Below are 17,383 nucleotides of genomic sequence, written 5' to 3' on the forward strand. Positions count from 1 at the left end.
TTCTCTATTACTAGCATACTGAGGTACGGTTCTCAAGAGTTGTACTACAATCAATGATAATAACAACTTGGGTAGCATTCTTAATGCGCCCAATATGATTAGCGTGTGTGGACCACAGTAGCTCAGGCCCAGCTTCTAGCAAGGCCACATCTGCGGTCGCTAAAATCTCTGCATTCCACTGCTGGGGGATGTGTATGGGATTGCTAGGCCAAGTGTTCTTTATCCTAAGGAATAGATAAGAAAAAGTCAGTAGTGCATTTCATTTCGGTTCAGTTTGCACAACAAATTCCTTTCCAACAGATTTACTTGTTACTTACTTTTACATAGTTGAAAGAAATACATGTTCATCTTTCAAAGATCCATCTATCCACCCATAAGAGCTAACTGACAGTTGTGTCCACAGGAACCCCAGAAACTACCACTATCATCTCATTGATTTGGGTACTGTGTACTGTTGAACTGGCTAACCTAGTAGCTCTGTGTCTTACTTGAAAAAGAGGAGCTCTCTGCCTCCCTATTCTTGATTATTATTATTTTTGATGGTGGCTGTTTACTGTCTGAGTGTCCTTGAGCAGGCCACAGCAAGCTCTTCGTTCTGAAGAAAACGGGAGGGGTTGAGTGCAGTAGTATGGAGTATATGACTGAAGGGTACTGACTATTTCTGTATACTGTGACAATAGCCTGCCCTGTGGCGTATCTGTTTACAGAGTATGCACATATCCCTGTCTATCTCTTACTCCCCTTGCTGCCTGCCCCTGGCTCTCCTTTTTCCTTTAAACATATTATTTTCTTTCTGTAAGACATTCATTTGCAATGTCATTAATTTCTCAACTTTCTTTTCTGCATTCTCCTGCATCAATGTACAATTATGTTTGACATAATCCATAATCATATCAACAGTTTTGTTCTCCCAATGTAGAACCTGTTTCTTAACTTCTACCTGGAGTTCAGAAAGCAATCCACATATGAACACATGACAAAGTGGCATGGGGATGCAGCTGCTGTAAAACCAGAATGTTTTTCAAAAATCCTAGTAAGTCTTTCCAGATAATCTGTAGGATCCTCATCTTTTCTCTGTTTGCAATCATACACTTTGCTCCAGTCAAGCAACACCCCTTCAGTATTACTGCCATTAAACACCATCAGGAATCTATTTCTCAACACACCGGGCTGGAGTGCAACCTCTAACCCTTGATTCAAATCAATAAAAGTATGTATGGCATTGATAACTATTTGCAAATCTCTTAGAAATGTTGCTGAGTCCTCTCATGTCAGGAAATCCCTTTCCTAGCTCCCTCAGCTCAGTCACTGACCATGGGCAATAAGGTACATAGGCTGTTATACATCAGGACGTGGATATGCACACATAGGGTTCATTGATACCTGGGGTTCAACTGATAGTTACAGGCCCTTCATGGTTGGGGCTCTCTCTGCTTGATTGACCTGAACCCTTTCCTCAACCTCATAAGCAGTAGTGCTTCTTCTGTTCTTAGGCCTTCCTGACTAACCTCACCAATCATATTTTCTGTGGTATGAACCTCAACCTTCTCTTGTAGGTTCTGTGCTGGTTGCACCTGACCCGCTGCTTCCACTAACACTGCATTTTCCCTTACAGTTCAGAGAGCCCCTTTCATCTTTTCTGCCCTCTCACCTGTGTTAACTTGTTCACACTTAGACAAACACACACACACACACACAGTACAAGTGATATTTTTCATCCAGTAGAGGAGATTCACCCTCTCTGTGCTACACTATATTGTGCTCTAAGTGGAGTGTGTGTGTGTTTAGGTGTGAGAAAGTGTTTTCATGTGTACTGTGTGTATGTGTTTGTGGGTGGTGGGGTGGTGAGGGCAGGTTTCTCCTCTGCATAGCCACAGCTATAGCAACAACTGATCACGTTTTAACAATGACTCCTGGACACTGTCTCTCAAACTGCTCTAGTTCAATTCTAGCAGCCTCTTGTTTGTCTTGCTCAAAACGTTCTAGCTCACTTTTCTGTTCATCTTGTCTCTGTCTCTCAAGACGCTTTGGCTCATTCCTAGCTTCTCTATCAGAATCAGTTTTAGCTTGATCTGACTGTATTTTCTCAAGATAGACAATGCCACGTCGTCTCGTAGCTTCAGTTAACCATATCATAAACATTGGCCAGCTGACAAATTGTTTACACTTCCCACTTGTTTCCTTGTCTTTCAAAACCGCTTTTAGACTCTCCAATATTTTTACGTCAAACGTTCTCTCATGATTAGTCCACGCATGCCATTTCTCAATGCTTGACACTGCTTGAATTCCATGTAGCTCAAACATATATCTGGCTGGACTGTTCACAGGTAACAACGTCTCTATCGTTCTCGTAGTGGAAGCTAAATTACCCATACTGAATTACAATGTATCTGAATACAAAGTATCTGTAACCAATCTCATAACGGTAGGCTATGTAGCCAACTCTTATGATTTACTGCAGCAAGAATCACACAGCACTTTAGAATATAGTCACACAATCTCATAGCACTGTAAAACGGTCACAATATTGAAGAATAAAAATAACTACAATATCATGTGGTAGTGAACTACAAATATGGCCTTTTTCAAGCCAAACTATCCTCGCCCTCCGGCGCTCGATCTTGGGACGCGCCTACAAAGACCCAACCCTTTTGGGAACGCGCATACAATAATTTCCTCAACTCCGTTACCTCATAAGTAACAAAATAATCACAATTCGTGCTTAAGAGAGACAAGTTAATCCATAAACTGCCAGTCTATCTTTCCCTCAGTATTTGATTGTGTCCCTCGCTGATCATTTAAAGCCAAGTTTGTCAGTAAAAACCTAACTGTCCCTTAACATTGTCAAAGTATCCCTAACTTGTTTAAAACACTTTACCCTTAAAAGTTGGTCTCTCGCATAAAGCCTTTGACCCTAATACATTATGACCGCCCACCTACTGTGCTTGGTCTTAAGAAAAACTCAAAACAACACTTAATACAGTTACAATTCCAACAAAAATACAAATCCCAACAAGATCTCTGTTTAAAAGAGAAAAACAACTTTAAACATGCATCTTAAAAGTAACATATACATTTGGTTCACCCCTGGTCTGTATATATAAAACCATACACTCTGTTAACAGATCCTTTCCCCAGGTCAAGAGTATGGGCCGTATTCTCTGTCAACAGATCCTTTGCCTCAGATCAAGAATACAGATTGTTTTACATATTTCTTTAAATACTTCACGCGACCAGAGTTCTTGTACGCTATCAGAGTTCGCCAACTCTGACCTAGACAAAGTAAAAATAGCAAGTCAATTAATGACCCAAATTTACTAAACCAAAACTCTAATATTATCTTCCTCCTGTTGAGGCCTAGCAGACTCTGGTCTGCTAAGACCAGGCTCCCAACTGAACGTCACAATAAAAAGTTCTTAAATTGTTTACGTTACCAGCATCGCAGAGGGACAGCAGGCGCACCAAGCATAAAGCAGTCCGTGAATGGGGTTTTGGAAAAGGATCCCCTTACCTTTTAGTTTTGTGCACCACGGGTTCTGCTTTATACTGGTGCCGCCGTGGGTCTCTCCTGGATCTGGTTCTGTAATCCTGCTGCTCGACAACGCCAATTGATGAAGAAAGTGTTTTGTCCGTCTCTTCATAAACGGAGTGACTAAGTTCAGTTAAGTTCTGGATTTTAATACATATTTATCAATCTGCAGATTGGGAGAGAAAACCAGACCTCTGACAATAAATGACAACACAACACCAGGCTTAGGTCTCAATCATGTCTCTCTCAGCTCTGAAAGCCGGAGGACCATCTTTTATAGGGCACAGGAATGTAAACATAGATAGTGACAGTCAGGCAGTAATGACGTTTCAAAAGTCTCAGAGAAAGAGATTCACTGCTCCCAACACATGACAACTCTCAGACTAGAGAGTTCATAGTTGGAGCTCTCCTTGTAGTCATGACAAGGAACGTTTAGCCAGTACTTTCTCCTGACCCCGAACATCTATTAACCCTGACATATAGACACAATATACTCTTATTAATAGCAAGCTTACATGAGAACGTACTAACTAGTATCCAATGACTAGTTCTATTGATTAGTAAATAATGTAAGCACACAGGAAATCCCAATTTCTTCCACAGCTTGCTTGCGTCGGTTGCACAGGGGTCCGTTTTTTAATGACATTTTTACAACTGATATTTCTGTATTTTATATAAAAATGCATACTTATTATTTATAAAGATAATAAGCATTTTTTTTGCTGCTCATTTACAACTGAAAATACGAGTGAAGTGTAGAATGAAATAGATGTCTTCTCATTTCCCCTACAAGAGGCAGCCTCATCGTTGAATAAAAACGAATAAATTTGGCAGACCGGTGTAAATATTGACCTAATCTCTATGACTTAAACGTCCTTTTAAGTTTTTCCCTTCTCGTGATATTTTCATGCATTTAGCCTACTCATTGCATTCATTCATTAATAAAGAACCCCCTTTGAAGATTATTCTACGACGTTACCGGCAGTAGAAGATGGAATCGCGATTCAAACAGTACCATCTGCTAACTGAAAATATGCCCCCCAAAACGTAAATAAGCTTGACATTTATTTAGTGGAAAATCGCTCATTCATAAAAAGCTCGCTGGTAGCGATCATTGTCAGTAACAACGCAAAATGCGATATAGCCCTGTGTGGAGAAGCTGCCCCGGTAAATTGTACTAGTACAGTACAGTACTAGACTACTGCTGTGTTTGTCTTGGTAGCGATTGCGTTGGTTGAATTCGATTTAACGTTCCGTTGTACGGTTTAGGCTGAAATTAATTATTTTCATGAACAGATTGACAACGTTTAGGCTGTGGCAATGAAGTTCAGGTTAGTAGTTAGATAGACTTTTGATTTAAGTAAGGGGAGTGCCGAACATGTTCTGTCGCCGTTTGACTTCCTACAGCTGTGTAGATGTTTTTGTAGTGTCTCGCGTAGGCTACAGCGTTGCAGTGAGCAACACTGGTTTGAAACCACAGGTAATGATAATTTCACCCACAAATCGTTTACTTGTAATGTAATGTCATAATAAATCCTACAACGAAAATGTATTTGTGAGGAATGTTTATTTTAAAGATTGAAAACAGATGCATCATAGACCACTGTAGTATGTGTTGCCCGGGCAACAGAGGCTAATGTCATGATGCTAATGCTTCAGTGAAATAGTAGACTACCGTTTCCAAAAGTAGATGTGGGCCTACTTCCTTAATAATATCAGCTAATATTGTACATTACATTTCATAATTGTGTTTCACATCACAAAGTAAAATGAGTAAATAGTTATCACCCTGGCTTCTTTGCTTGTGGCGTTCCTGCAGCTGCCTTGCAGTAAAGCTATAGTTAGCCTAGCTATCCCCCAAGTTAACAGATGTGAAACGAATGTTCTGCTACAGGTAGTCACGCGTGTTTTCGTGACGTTAGTAACGTCAGTGACTGTGGCTAGCAAATTAGCCACCGTTAGCTTCACTTTTCACCACAAAAACACAATTTCTACTTAAACCATGCAACGGAACGTAAATAAAAATACAACCAACGCAATCGCTACCAAGACGAACCTTTTGACACCGCCGTTGTGTATGTAGTCCAAATATTGACTGATCTTAGGGGGGCGAAAATAAATAATAATAAATAAATATATATGGGAGAGAACAAAGGTTGTGCTCTCGCCGAAGGCTTGAGCACACCCAAATATGTGGGAAAACCTTTCTTTGAAAAGAAACATGCTGAACTGAATAAGCAGCAAGTCTATTTAAAAAAGGCAATGACAATGGCAATGAGCGAGCCTTAAAAGCATCTTTTGAGGTGAGCTATCTTGTTGCAAAGGCTATGAAGCCGCATACCATTGTAGAAACTTTAGTTTTGCCAGCAGCTATGGAAATGGTAAAAACGATGTGTGGGGAAGGAGAAGCACAAAAACTGAAGGCAATACCAATGTCTGATAATACAATAAAAAGAAGAATCGATGCGATCGCTAACGATCGCTAACGATCAAGAGAGCACGGCACGCTAACGGAACGGTTGCGAAATTCCCCCGCCTATGCTCTACAAATGGATGTTAGCACAGAAGGGAAAAATGCCCATGTTTTGACATTTGTTCGTTACATGCAGCATAATACTATTCACAAGGATATTTTGTACTGTCTCCCTCTTCCTGAGAATGAGACTGCCAAGGCCATGTATATGATGTCCTCCACAGCTATATAGAGAAAAACAACATTCCATGGGAGTGTATAGTAGGATTTTTCACAGACGGGGCTCCGTCTATGGCGGGACGGCGAGCAGGCTTACGGACGTTAATCGTGGAATGGCCCCCTCTGCAGTATGGAATCATTGCATGATTCATCGTGAGCAATTGGCATCTAAGAAACTGAGTGTGCCCATCGCAAACGTATTGCAGCAGGTTGTAACCATGGTTAAATCCATCAAGCCACATCCACTGCGTGCACGTCTGTTTGCTAAATTATGCGGTGATATGGGATCTGAACACGACAATTTGCTCTTTCACACAGAAGCACAGTGGTTATCCAGAGGTAGGGTGCTGGAGCGATTTTTCAAGCTGAGAAATTAACTTTTAGCGTTTTCCATGGATGTGAAAAAGACAGATTTTGTCAACTTTTTGTGTGACCAGCAGAAAATGTGCCTCCTCGCATATGTAACGGATATCTTTGGAAAACTTAATGAACTTAACGTAAGCATGCAGGGGAAAAACAAGAGTATCCTGCAGTTGAGTGACCGTATTGATGGATTTAGGGGGAAACTTTCATTCTGGAGAGAAAACCTTTTCAAAAGCAAACTTTACCCCTTTTCCTCAGCTGAATAAGTTTCTGACAGACAAAATCGATGACCAGTGCTCCACAAAGGTAATGTGTGACCACCTGAAACGCCTAGAAGAGCACTTTGCCACCTACTTCCCAGACTTGGATGTCAAAGTTTGACTGGGTAAGGGACCCATTCCACTGTGATGCAAGCTCAGTGCATCTGCCTGTCATCGCTGTTGAACAGCTGATTGAACTGTCATGTGACAGAACGCAACAGGGCCTGCATTCGCGAGTGGCGGTGGAAGAATTCTGGTTTGGAGCAAGGGAAGAGTACCCAAATATCTCACAGTGTGCTTTAAAGATTTTGGTACCTTTCGGAAGCACATATGTGTGAATCTGGATTAAGTGCTCTTGTGTGCATGAAATCAAAATACCGTTCGCGGCTGGATGTAACGGCAGAGATGAGATGCGCTCTGTCAACTACATCACCTGACTTTGAAAGGCTGCAGCAAGATGCGCAAGCTCAACCGTCCCATTAAGTGTGGACATAATAAAGACATAATACAATTAAATAATAGAAAAGTATTTCTGCAGTAAGGTAGTGTCTGTTTATGAACTAAGTTAAACTGAATGGGATCCAAAATTAAAAATTCACTTTGATCACTAATATGTGTCTTGTCCTGGCTACACAATAATCATAAAATAACCTAAATGCGTTTCATTCGTTTTTTATTTTACAATTAACATTTACTTAAATATATCATTACAAGTTATATTACATGATCAAAAACACTTCTGTAATATATTCTGTTCTGAATGTTTGGGGTCACTTGAGTTTTGTGACATCAAATCGGGGTCACAAGCCAAAAAAGGTTGGGAACCACTGCTTTAGAGCCTGTGTCAACCAAGGCTAAACATTCTACCCCCTCTACCTTGACACAGACATTGCAGAAGTCTCCCACGGTAGTGCGTCCCACCACAGCTACTGGACTAGGGGATGTGGGGACAGCCGTAACAGGTGGAAGCCCACCTGCACTGACTGCACTGCTGGGTGTCTCCTCTCCTTACTGCGGGTTAGTGGGCTGATGGGCGGGCCGGCTGGCCACAACCCCAGCAGACAAAGGGAGTTGAGCTGACATTTTGTTGTTGCCTGGGGCCCTGCTCAATGACGAGTGAAGCAGCCTTGACCAAACTGCCCAACTCGTCCATCCACTCTGGCTTGGCCGTCCCCGGTGCCCAGACTGCTGCAGCATTCACCTCTGGTTGGCCGGCCACACCCTCTCTCCCTCACCCCAGATCAGCTCCCTCTTCCTGGCTATCTCCACTGCAGCCCGCAGAGTCTGTGGTTCCGCCATCTGAACGTGCTTGCACAGTTCGGTGGTGGAGAGCGCCCTGACAAAACTGTCCCGTGCTAGCTCATCCTGCACCTGACATGGCATAGTTGCATACGTCCGCCGGGTCAGGCTCAGAATACAGCTCGCTAACGCCTTCACCGATTCCCCCGGGAGTCTCTTTTTGTTACTCAGTTCAATCCGCAACATGTTAGCTCGCGCGTCATCACCGAAACGGCTCTCCAACGCCACAAGCGCCCCAAAGTCACCCGTCTCGCTAGGGGCTAGTGTCCGATGCCTCCTCTGTCAGGCTTAGAGCAAGCTGTAGTGATTTAGTCTCATCCGACCACCTTCCAGCTCTAGCCAACAGCTCAAATTGAGTGAGAAAAGCCTCCCATTTGCCATGTCCATTAAAGTTCGGCGGCTTAACCGCTACTGTGGCTAACGGGACTAGGGCGCCGCCATCTTTGTTTACATGGCTAGGCCCAGCTGCGACCGCCCCCGCTGACGTCAAAGCCTCCGTCAGCTTGACATCCGGCCTGGACGTGTGGCGCGAAGGGAACCCCGCCAGTTCTGCCATCTTGCTGACCGACAATTTTACCTTCACCAACTGGCCCTCCAGGGCCCCGTTCGTCGTAAGGGTTGAAGCTAAGTTAATCAATTGTCCCTTTAGCCCGTTAACATTAGCGAGCTAATTGAGAACAGCAAATATCTGTTCGTCGACGGCTGATCTGCATCCAAATCATCTGGTTAATTTCAATCAGGCTAAATTTATCAGGGCAAGTGCACGTGCACGTCCTACTTCAAAAGGCAGGAAAGGTCGATCACCAAAACCGTGATTTTCTAACGGTATGATGGCGGAAAAGACGAAAGAGAGAGCGGTGATATTCTCGCCATCCGAACAAACTATTATAATGAGTCTCTATGAAGACAATAAGCATAATGGCTAAGTCAAACACCGCCACCGCTGTCAGAGCAAGACAGGCAGCTTGGCAAAAAATTGCTGATAAGCTAAATGCGTATTTTGGTAAAATGTATAGGCTCATCCTAAGTGCCTTATTACCCCAATCAATCAGATCACATTTCCTGTGCCTGCTGGCAGTAGGCTTAACGAATGAGATCTTGCTAGCGAAAATAATGATATCAACTCTTTCAGAATAGGCTAAGTATTAAAAACAAGGCCAAAGAGTATAATTGATACGAATTCATAGACACTTATAAGGATATATGTATGCCTACTGAAAGCGCTTATATCATGTAGTATATATGTGTATATGCATGTAGGACTATGTGTAAATCCCTCTTTGATTTCATTGACTGGGACATGGCCAGGGAATATGATGAATTGATTCATCAGCTGGTTAAGCGCCAAGTAGCCTACACTTTTCTTAGCAACGCATGCTGCGGCTTTGCCAATGTTTTCTGCATCGCCTATACTGTATGAAAATGTACCTGACGCAAAAAACCTCAAGGCTATGCAGAGAGTCTGAAGCACAGGAAATGTTTCAAGTAGCTTTATTGTCAATTTCTTCACATGTCAAGACATAAAAAGGAATCGATATGACGTTTCCCACTCTCCCACAGTGAAACATAAAAAGCACAGGCACAACAGATAAGACAAGACATTTCTTAAAACATAGCGTTACATATTCACATACAGCAGCATAAGCTCATAAAGCATAAAGCTTGCTGCAGCGTGTGATATTTGCAATGTACGGCCCGAGAAAGTCTTGCAAATAAATGAGTCCTTGTCGGCTGAATCGATATCGCTCAAACAAGAACTCATCCGTGTGAAATAAAGGATCTTGGCGATTGCGAAGAACTCTATTGGTATGGAAAGCTAATCGAACTAGAATATATCTCCTTGGTCAACTGGGTCTCTCAAAAAGGGAGCTGCCAATTATTTTCCGGGGGTGTGGAAAGCTTATCCAGCTACACTTACGTTAGCCTGCTCTGGAGCAGGTTAGTGCTAATTGATGTTACTTGTGGAAGTTTTTGAGAGAATCAATCGTTTAAGCTTAAAACATGACTTCAATAGATAGCTCATACAATTCCAAAATATCGCAATAACATGTATTTGTGAGAAAGAAAAAATTCGGTAACTAGATATGACAATTTCAACCAATCCATTTACAGATCAGGATCCACTGTGAGTTTCGAGAACATTCCACATTACCCATACACTCATCCACACACCCATGGATGGACAACCATATGCACTATGCATATGACAACTGGCGCAGCAACAAATGAACTGGCCATCTGCATCTTTGAACTACACAAAGACTAAACACAGACCACAACTGCATCTTTGAACTACACAAAGACTAAACACAGACCACAACTGCATCTTTGAACAAGACTAAACACAGAGGATTTACAGTAGGAATGTAGCAATATCACAGATAGAATTGCACATCTATTTATCGGACTATAATTGTACCATTCAAACAAAACCCCATCAAATTCAACAATAACTTTAACCTCACCATAACTTCGCTCAAAGTAATCGATCTCAGTAACTCACCACTTTCCCCTGTTCAAAATGCTGCATCAAACCACCTGACCCTGAGGAAGAATCCCGTTCTTGCCACTCACGAGTCCATGTCGGATCTCAATGAACATCCTAGTGCCCCCTCCAAAACTGTCGTGGAAGTTTTTGAGAGAATCAATCGTTTAAGCTGAAGTCGGGTGAAGTACAGAGTTAATGTTTATTTGACGTAGATTTGAACATAATAACGTTATCAACATAACATCATCGACACACAAACATAAGACAATAACACAAAGACAATTCCATACAGCTCCATCTAGCATTCTAGAATGGAACCGGGAGAATCCAGCCCACCAGCACTACCCAGCTGATGGCCCTGAACCCCCCAGAACATTCTTCAACAGACCATTTTATAGATACGACAGTTCTCAAAAGTCATTGGTCCATCCTACAGACATGCAGCTATACCAAATCTCTTCTGTCATTGGTTAAAACCTTAGAACAATACAGTTGAATCCACATTGTCTTCAGACCAACTGTCTCTTCCCCCCAGGTGACAAGAACTCTCTCAGGTCACCCAGACTTCCCGTCTCTTAGACTTCACGTCTCCTAGGTAGGTGTCATAAAACTGCAAATAGCATCTCTACCAAATGGAGTTGAATCAACATTCATTGTATCAAGATTCATTGTACATAGGCCCAAAATTTCTTTCCCACTTCCACGAACCAAAAAGAGGGGCGTTTTTTAACTTAGCCTGAAAATTAGCTCGCTAAACCGCTTAGCGAGCTACGACGAATACCCCCCTGAACTCTGAATGCATGAAAACAATAAAACAATAACACAGGGTTGTTACAATATCAAACTTCTGCTTTGGCGTAGGCTACGTTAAAGCCTCAGTCTGATATTTCCCGGCATGACCTCACTCTCGGTTAGTAAGTAGTTAATATAATTTTAACAAATTAAAGTTGGATTTTTCACAAAACTAAAACATGAATTTGTTCGGTTTGTGTTTACACTGCAACATTTAACAACGGACTAAATCTTGTAAACAAACTCCACGCGCTAGCAAACTGTTCTCTCATTGGTCCAATTTTAATGCAGCTATAAATAGGCTCTGTTGCTTTTTTTTTTAAGGTGTGGGGGAGTGGGGGTACGTGAACCCGGTCGGGATGTAGAAGGGGGTGCGTGGCCTAAAAAGTTTGGGAACAGCTGCTCTAACTAATAAAAAATAACCTGACAAATATCTGGACAAACATGCATCGTGAATTGTAGATTTACATGACAACACAGGTTATTTATTCGAATGAAACACAGTCAGGAACATGAAATAACGTTAGCCCCATTGCCAATAAACTAAATCATCACACATTCTACCTATGATAGATACAGTACAGGATACGTTAGCATTGCTCATAACTGTTAGCGACAAAATCTTACTGTAGCTTGCGTTTGTGATGAACATAAGGTCGGAACAACACCTCTTTTCAGCAACAGCTTCATAGCAAATCCTGCTTTACATAGTCCCAAGTTTTCAAAACTGTCCACGGTGAAATGGTTGGAGCAAGTGTGTAATTGAGGGTCGAACTGCACAGGGATCTTCACATAGACAAACATCACAGCCCATCGAGTGTTTGGTTCCTTGGGAAGACTCTGAAAGTGTCAGCATTACCTGTACAGCCTGGAACACTGCATTTACGACCGTAGTCCATTTTCAATATCCTTGAAAAACGTTCTTCTTTGTAATTCCGTGGAAGTACACAGAGCAGCACGCAGCTAATTTTGGGGTGTGACAAAGGTACAGACCAGAGCCAAAAAAGGTGAATATAATATAATAATGTCTTTTTTTTAAACCTACCGTTTTACAGTAAAAAAATGTTATTGTGAGATTTGCATAGGAAAAAGGTGTCAATGGACTTTGAGGTTCACTATATGTCCATTTTACCCACTGAACTGTCGTTATTCAACTGTGACAAGGTAAATTCAGTTCTGCAGTCAATGACTCCTTTAAGTAGCCTGGCCCTAACCAGACTCTCGTACATTTCATTTGTATAGAGAGTCTGGGCTCGCTCCATTGACAAGCGTTAACTTCCTTGAAGGCGAGTGTCTGTCGAAGTTTAAAACTATTGGATCTGCCCAGAGCCACTCTGGATCTTCCATAACCAATCGCTAGCGTTCGCCTTAGCCAACTCCTTACGGAGCTAGCTGGAAAATCAAACAAACCCTGTGGGGATCAAAGATTGTTCTTGCTCCGGTTTTAACTTCTGGATATTCGGCAGCGTTGCCACAACGGACCGAATGGCTTCGCTCGCATCTTTCTCCCCCGCCATTACGGAACTACAACTCAAACTAGCGCACAACATCAACGTCATTGTTCTCAGTCACTCCTTCTGTTCGCTGATTGGACCGGTAAAAAGTTTACCGGAGACATCTGAAGTGGATTTTGAGGGGTATAGCTCCATAGACCTCCATTCATTCTGCACTGGCCCGTTAGTGCCCTCATATGAAACTAGAGTGGAACTGCAACTAGTTCAGAAGCCGTAAGTTTCCAGAGAGTGGCAGTTCTCCCCATATTAGACATTCTCTGGTATTGCTCACTTTGTCATACTTTTCCTTCTGTTGACTCGTGTGACATCAAATCGGGATTTCTGGTTTCCATCCATTCAATGGATTTGATGAATTGGAACACAGGGCTGGGACTGGGAAGTTTAAACAGTCCCCCCCCCCCCCCCCGGTACACTTTATGTCCAGAATATGTCACATTGACCATATTCCTTTATCCCACCAGTCTTCTGTAAATAAAGATTTTCTATTTGATAATATACATCTATTGTTCCATATTGTCATATTATGTGGGCTAAAATGGTGTTTGAATATTGTTTCCAGTATAGACGGACCGGTTGGTGGAAAGTCTAAAGTTTCAAAGGCAGTTTAGAAATTAGAAAAAAGTCACATGTAATACCCCCAAAGGAATTTTATACCAAAATTATGATTAATTTTTTACGTTTAGCAACCATTTGAATTTTAGCAATTGTGTTCAGTCCACCATCTTCATAATCTTTTAGAATGTCACCTTACTAATGAAATTTGTTTCAAAATTAATCTTATGAAAAGAAAAATATTTTGACATTGCCAGCGAATAGCTTGGGTAAATAACTCTTGAGAGGCTCTCCACTTTAGAAAGTATAATTCTTCCAAATATTGTAGTCTCTTTGGAGCCTGTTATTAAAGATGCTGTAAAGAAGAACTGAAAATGAGTTTTCAGTTCATCACACCACAGAAGAATTTGTTGTTAATCACCGCTCCAAATTCCAATGGAAAAAAACACAGACAAGTATGTTAAATTAGGCTTTGAAATCGTGAGAAAATCAGCAGTCTTCTCTGCTTGATACTGGGGGGGTGTGTCACCTGAAGGAGCTGAAGCTCCGCCCCCTCGAATGTATTGAATTTAGCAACAACAGCAACAACTAGCTAAATCAATTGCAGATATTAGAACAGACCTACCTGCAGTCTCTGAGTGTTTTATGTGTTAATTACTTTGTCTTTGCATCGTACCAGCTGAGTAACAGAATGCAGGTTATATAAACCGTCTGTGATCTGACATAGATAGGTGGCTGTGACGTAGATAGGTTGGGTTTTGCCCCGCCTATACAAACCTGAGCTGAAAACGGGTGAGAAACGGTCTTACTCCATATTTCAGTGCAACAAAGTTTTTGCGCTTTGCACATGCTTTCAGCAACTCATTTCACATGTATATAATGTACTGAGAAGCAAATCATGGAATTGCTTGGACCACTGGTTACTACCACTGGGGGCACTGTGTAACCATTTTGTGTTTTCGGAGCCAAATAAATTATTAAACAATCAGACAAATCATGTTTGATGATAAATGGCTGCCTCATACCTACATTTACATTTAGTCATTTAGCAGACGCTCTTATCCAGAGCGACTTACAGTAAGTACAGGGACATTCCCCCGAGGCAAGTAGGGTGAAGTGCCTTGCCCAAGGACACAACGTCAGTTGGCATGACCGGGAATCGAACTGGCAACCTTCGGGTTACTAGCCCGATTCCCTCCCCGCTCAGCCACCTGACTCCTACCTACAATTGAATCACAGCAGTGCTGATATTCAGCAATATCTCAGTCCATCTTGTGGTATTGATTAATTATGCTGACAATGGAAATTCAATACAATACAATTGTCTTTTGTTTTTATTATTGTATTTATGAAATCTTACATCTACCCATCCCTACTGCTAAGTGCTGCTTCGCTGCTCTTGGGCCAAGAAAATATAAAATTCATATTAGTTGTTGTTCAGTTTGTCAAATATCTCAAATGTCTTATCTTTTTCAATGTCTGATATCAAAATTGACCATCAACCCCTGTCTCTCAGTCTCCTACCTGCAGGATTCCATATTCCATTCCAAACGTTTCTGTGTGTCATCATGAGTGCAGTCACCTCCAGACTATCCGAGGACCAGGAAAAGCAGCTGTTGTCTCTGTTTGGCCAGGCCAGGCTCTGTCTGCTCTACAAAGCCAGTGTCCATGACTACACTGCTGTTGACTTCCACGCTCGTTGTGATCGCCAGGGACCTACCGTAACTGTGGCCTACAACCAATCTGGGTTCATTTTTGGGGCATATGTCTCCAAGGATTATACTATAACTACCCAAGACATCAACGATGATAAAGCCTTTCTCTTCAGCATCCACAATGACAGAGAGAAGCCAGTGAGGGTGTCAAGCACCAACGGCCTGTATGGTTTTACCAACGGAGACACCGGTCCTAATTATGGTGCATTGGTGTTCCTGCATGATAATGTAGCTAAAGCCCAATCTCAACCTGGAACTCAATACAACTTTGATCCTGCACTGATGCATGGGAATGACCTCGAGCTGGCAGAGTTTGAGGTATACAGAGTAGAAGGTAAGAGACTCTTGTATGTATAAGAAATGGACCAGTAAAAAAAGAACTGAACAAAAATGTATCTCTGTTTCCGTAAAGAATCTATGCCTTTGTTCTTTTGTCTTTGATAGACTGTGGAGGCTTCCTGGAGAAACCTTGGAGAGAAATACCCTGGAACAGTGAGGGGTATGTGTGATGTACACTCCCACAAAATGTCCTATGCGAAGGGAATACTATCGATTTTTATTACTATTAGAGTATTGAAACTACTGTTACCCCATTAGTACTATTGATACTACTGGCGGTACCTTTGCTTCAGTTTAACAACCTGTGATGAAGTACTCCTTCATTCTGTACCAGTACTCCTTCATTCTGTACCATTCTGTTCATGGTTCTGTGATTATATTGCTGAGCAGGTTTACTGTTCCAACCACATCTTACTGGCAGCATGTCCCACATTGTGTACTCCACCCTGCTCTCATCCTGTTTTGTTTGTCTACCTTTTAGCTCTGTATCTAACCTTCCATCTATCCATCCATCTATCACTGATTTGACAGGAAATGTAAGGAGCTAAAGGAGTATGTGCAGAGTTCCAGACCTCTCATCAACTCTGTGGAGAAGGCCAAGATTCTGCTGGTGGGGCAGGTCGGATCTGGCAAGTCCAGCTTCTTCAACTCCATCAACTCCGTCTTCAGAGGAAATGTGACTGGGCAAGCAATCACTGGCATTGCAGGCACCAGTCTGTCTACCCAGGTACTTGATGTGTATTTGTGTATGTTGTTTGGTTTATTTCTCCAAAATACTAACTTTCAAACACAGCATGGTATAGTATTAGATTACTTTAATGTGGAGCATGTTACTGAACTATGCTCTAGTATTACTGTTGTGTAACTACTGTAGTTACTGTTGTCTGTAGTTCCGTACATACAACATCAAGGCTGGCAGAGGGGGAAAGCCTCTCCCTGTGGTGTTGTGTGACACCATGGGATTGGAGGAGGGGCTGAATGCTGGCCTGGATGTGGATGACATCCCCACCATTCTGAAGGGCAATGTCCCGGACAGGTACCAGGTGAGTGGAATGGTCAAGTGGCCAAACTCGTTATATAAGGTGCTGGTGTCTAAGATAAGTGTTATCAAACATTATCAATATAATGTACACCTTGTTTTGTTCCTACCTGCCTTTTTCTCCTACCTCTTCTTCACTTCATTTCTCTGCCTTTTTATATTTTTCTCTTTTTTCTTATTTCTAACTAGTTGTTATGGTTAATGGCTGATGTCCTGGCTCTTTGTGTCTTCCTCAGTTCAACCCCATGGTCCCTCTGCAGTCAGACGACTCTGCATTCTATAAGTCCCCGGGACTGAAGGACCGGATCCACTGCGTGGTTTACGTAATGGACGCCTGCAAAGTGAAACTGCTCTCCCCCAAGTTGTTGGAGAAATTAACTGCAATCCGCAAGAAAGTTAATCATATTGGTAAGAACATGTTCACTTCTTCTATTGGTCAGTTATGTGAGCTAAACAGGCCGCTACTAAGGTTTCTCATCTCTGGGGTCATCGCTGGGTGTTTATTGAACCCATATTCACTTTCTTGAGAATATTCAAACACTCATCTGCCTTTTCCTATTCCTATATATGGTGGCAGTGGTGGAGGAGTAGGGTCTCCTATGCCTCGTCTGTGTGTGTTTTCCCTTAAGTAAACATCAGTTGTGTTTTGCAGGTGTGCCACAGCTGGTGCTCCTAACCAAGGTGGATGAGGCTTGCCCCTTGGTGAACAATGACCTGACCAAAGTCTATTACAGCCATTACATAAGAAAAATTGTGAGTTCTGACACAGATGGTAAACAATCACAAATGTCCATTGGGTAC

General features: G+C 42.1%; 1 protein-coding gene across 3 annotated transcripts in view; it reads left to right on the forward strand.

The window, feature by feature from the left end:
* Window positions 1–17,383, forward strand: part of LOC134026243 (interferon-induced protein 44-like) — a 41,897-nt gene that overhangs the window by 23,923 nt on the left and 591 nt on the right. Inside the window, exons 2-8 of one of the 3 annotated variants that reach the window (XM_062468787.1) lie at window positions 14,873–14,910; window positions 15,002–15,538; window positions 15,649–15,703; window positions 16,075–16,270; window positions 16,434–16,586; window positions 16,819–16,990; window positions 17,235–17,335. In XM_062468787.1, the coding sequence (XP_062324771.1) occupies window positions 15,058–15,538; window positions 15,649–15,703; window positions 16,075–16,270; window positions 16,434–16,586; window positions 16,819–16,990; window positions 17,235–17,335 (1,158 nt within the window). In that variant the 5' untranslated portion in view covers window positions 14,873–14,910; window positions 15,002–15,057. The remainder of the gene's footprint in view (window positions 1–14,872; window positions 14,911–15,001; window positions 15,539–15,648; window positions 15,704–16,074; window positions 16,271–16,433; window positions 16,587–16,818; window positions 16,991–17,234; window positions 17,336–17,383) is intronic. The other 2 variants (XM_062468788.1, XM_062468789.1) reach the window with 2 other exon arrangements.

The sequence above is a fragment of the Osmerus eperlanus genome, chromosome 9 (assembly GCF_963692335.1).
Source record: "Osmerus eperlanus chromosome 9, fOsmEpe2.1, whole genome shotgun sequence".
Taxonomy (NCBI): domain Eukaryota; kingdom Metazoa; phylum Chordata; class Actinopteri; order Osmeriformes; family Osmeridae; genus Osmerus; species Osmerus eperlanus.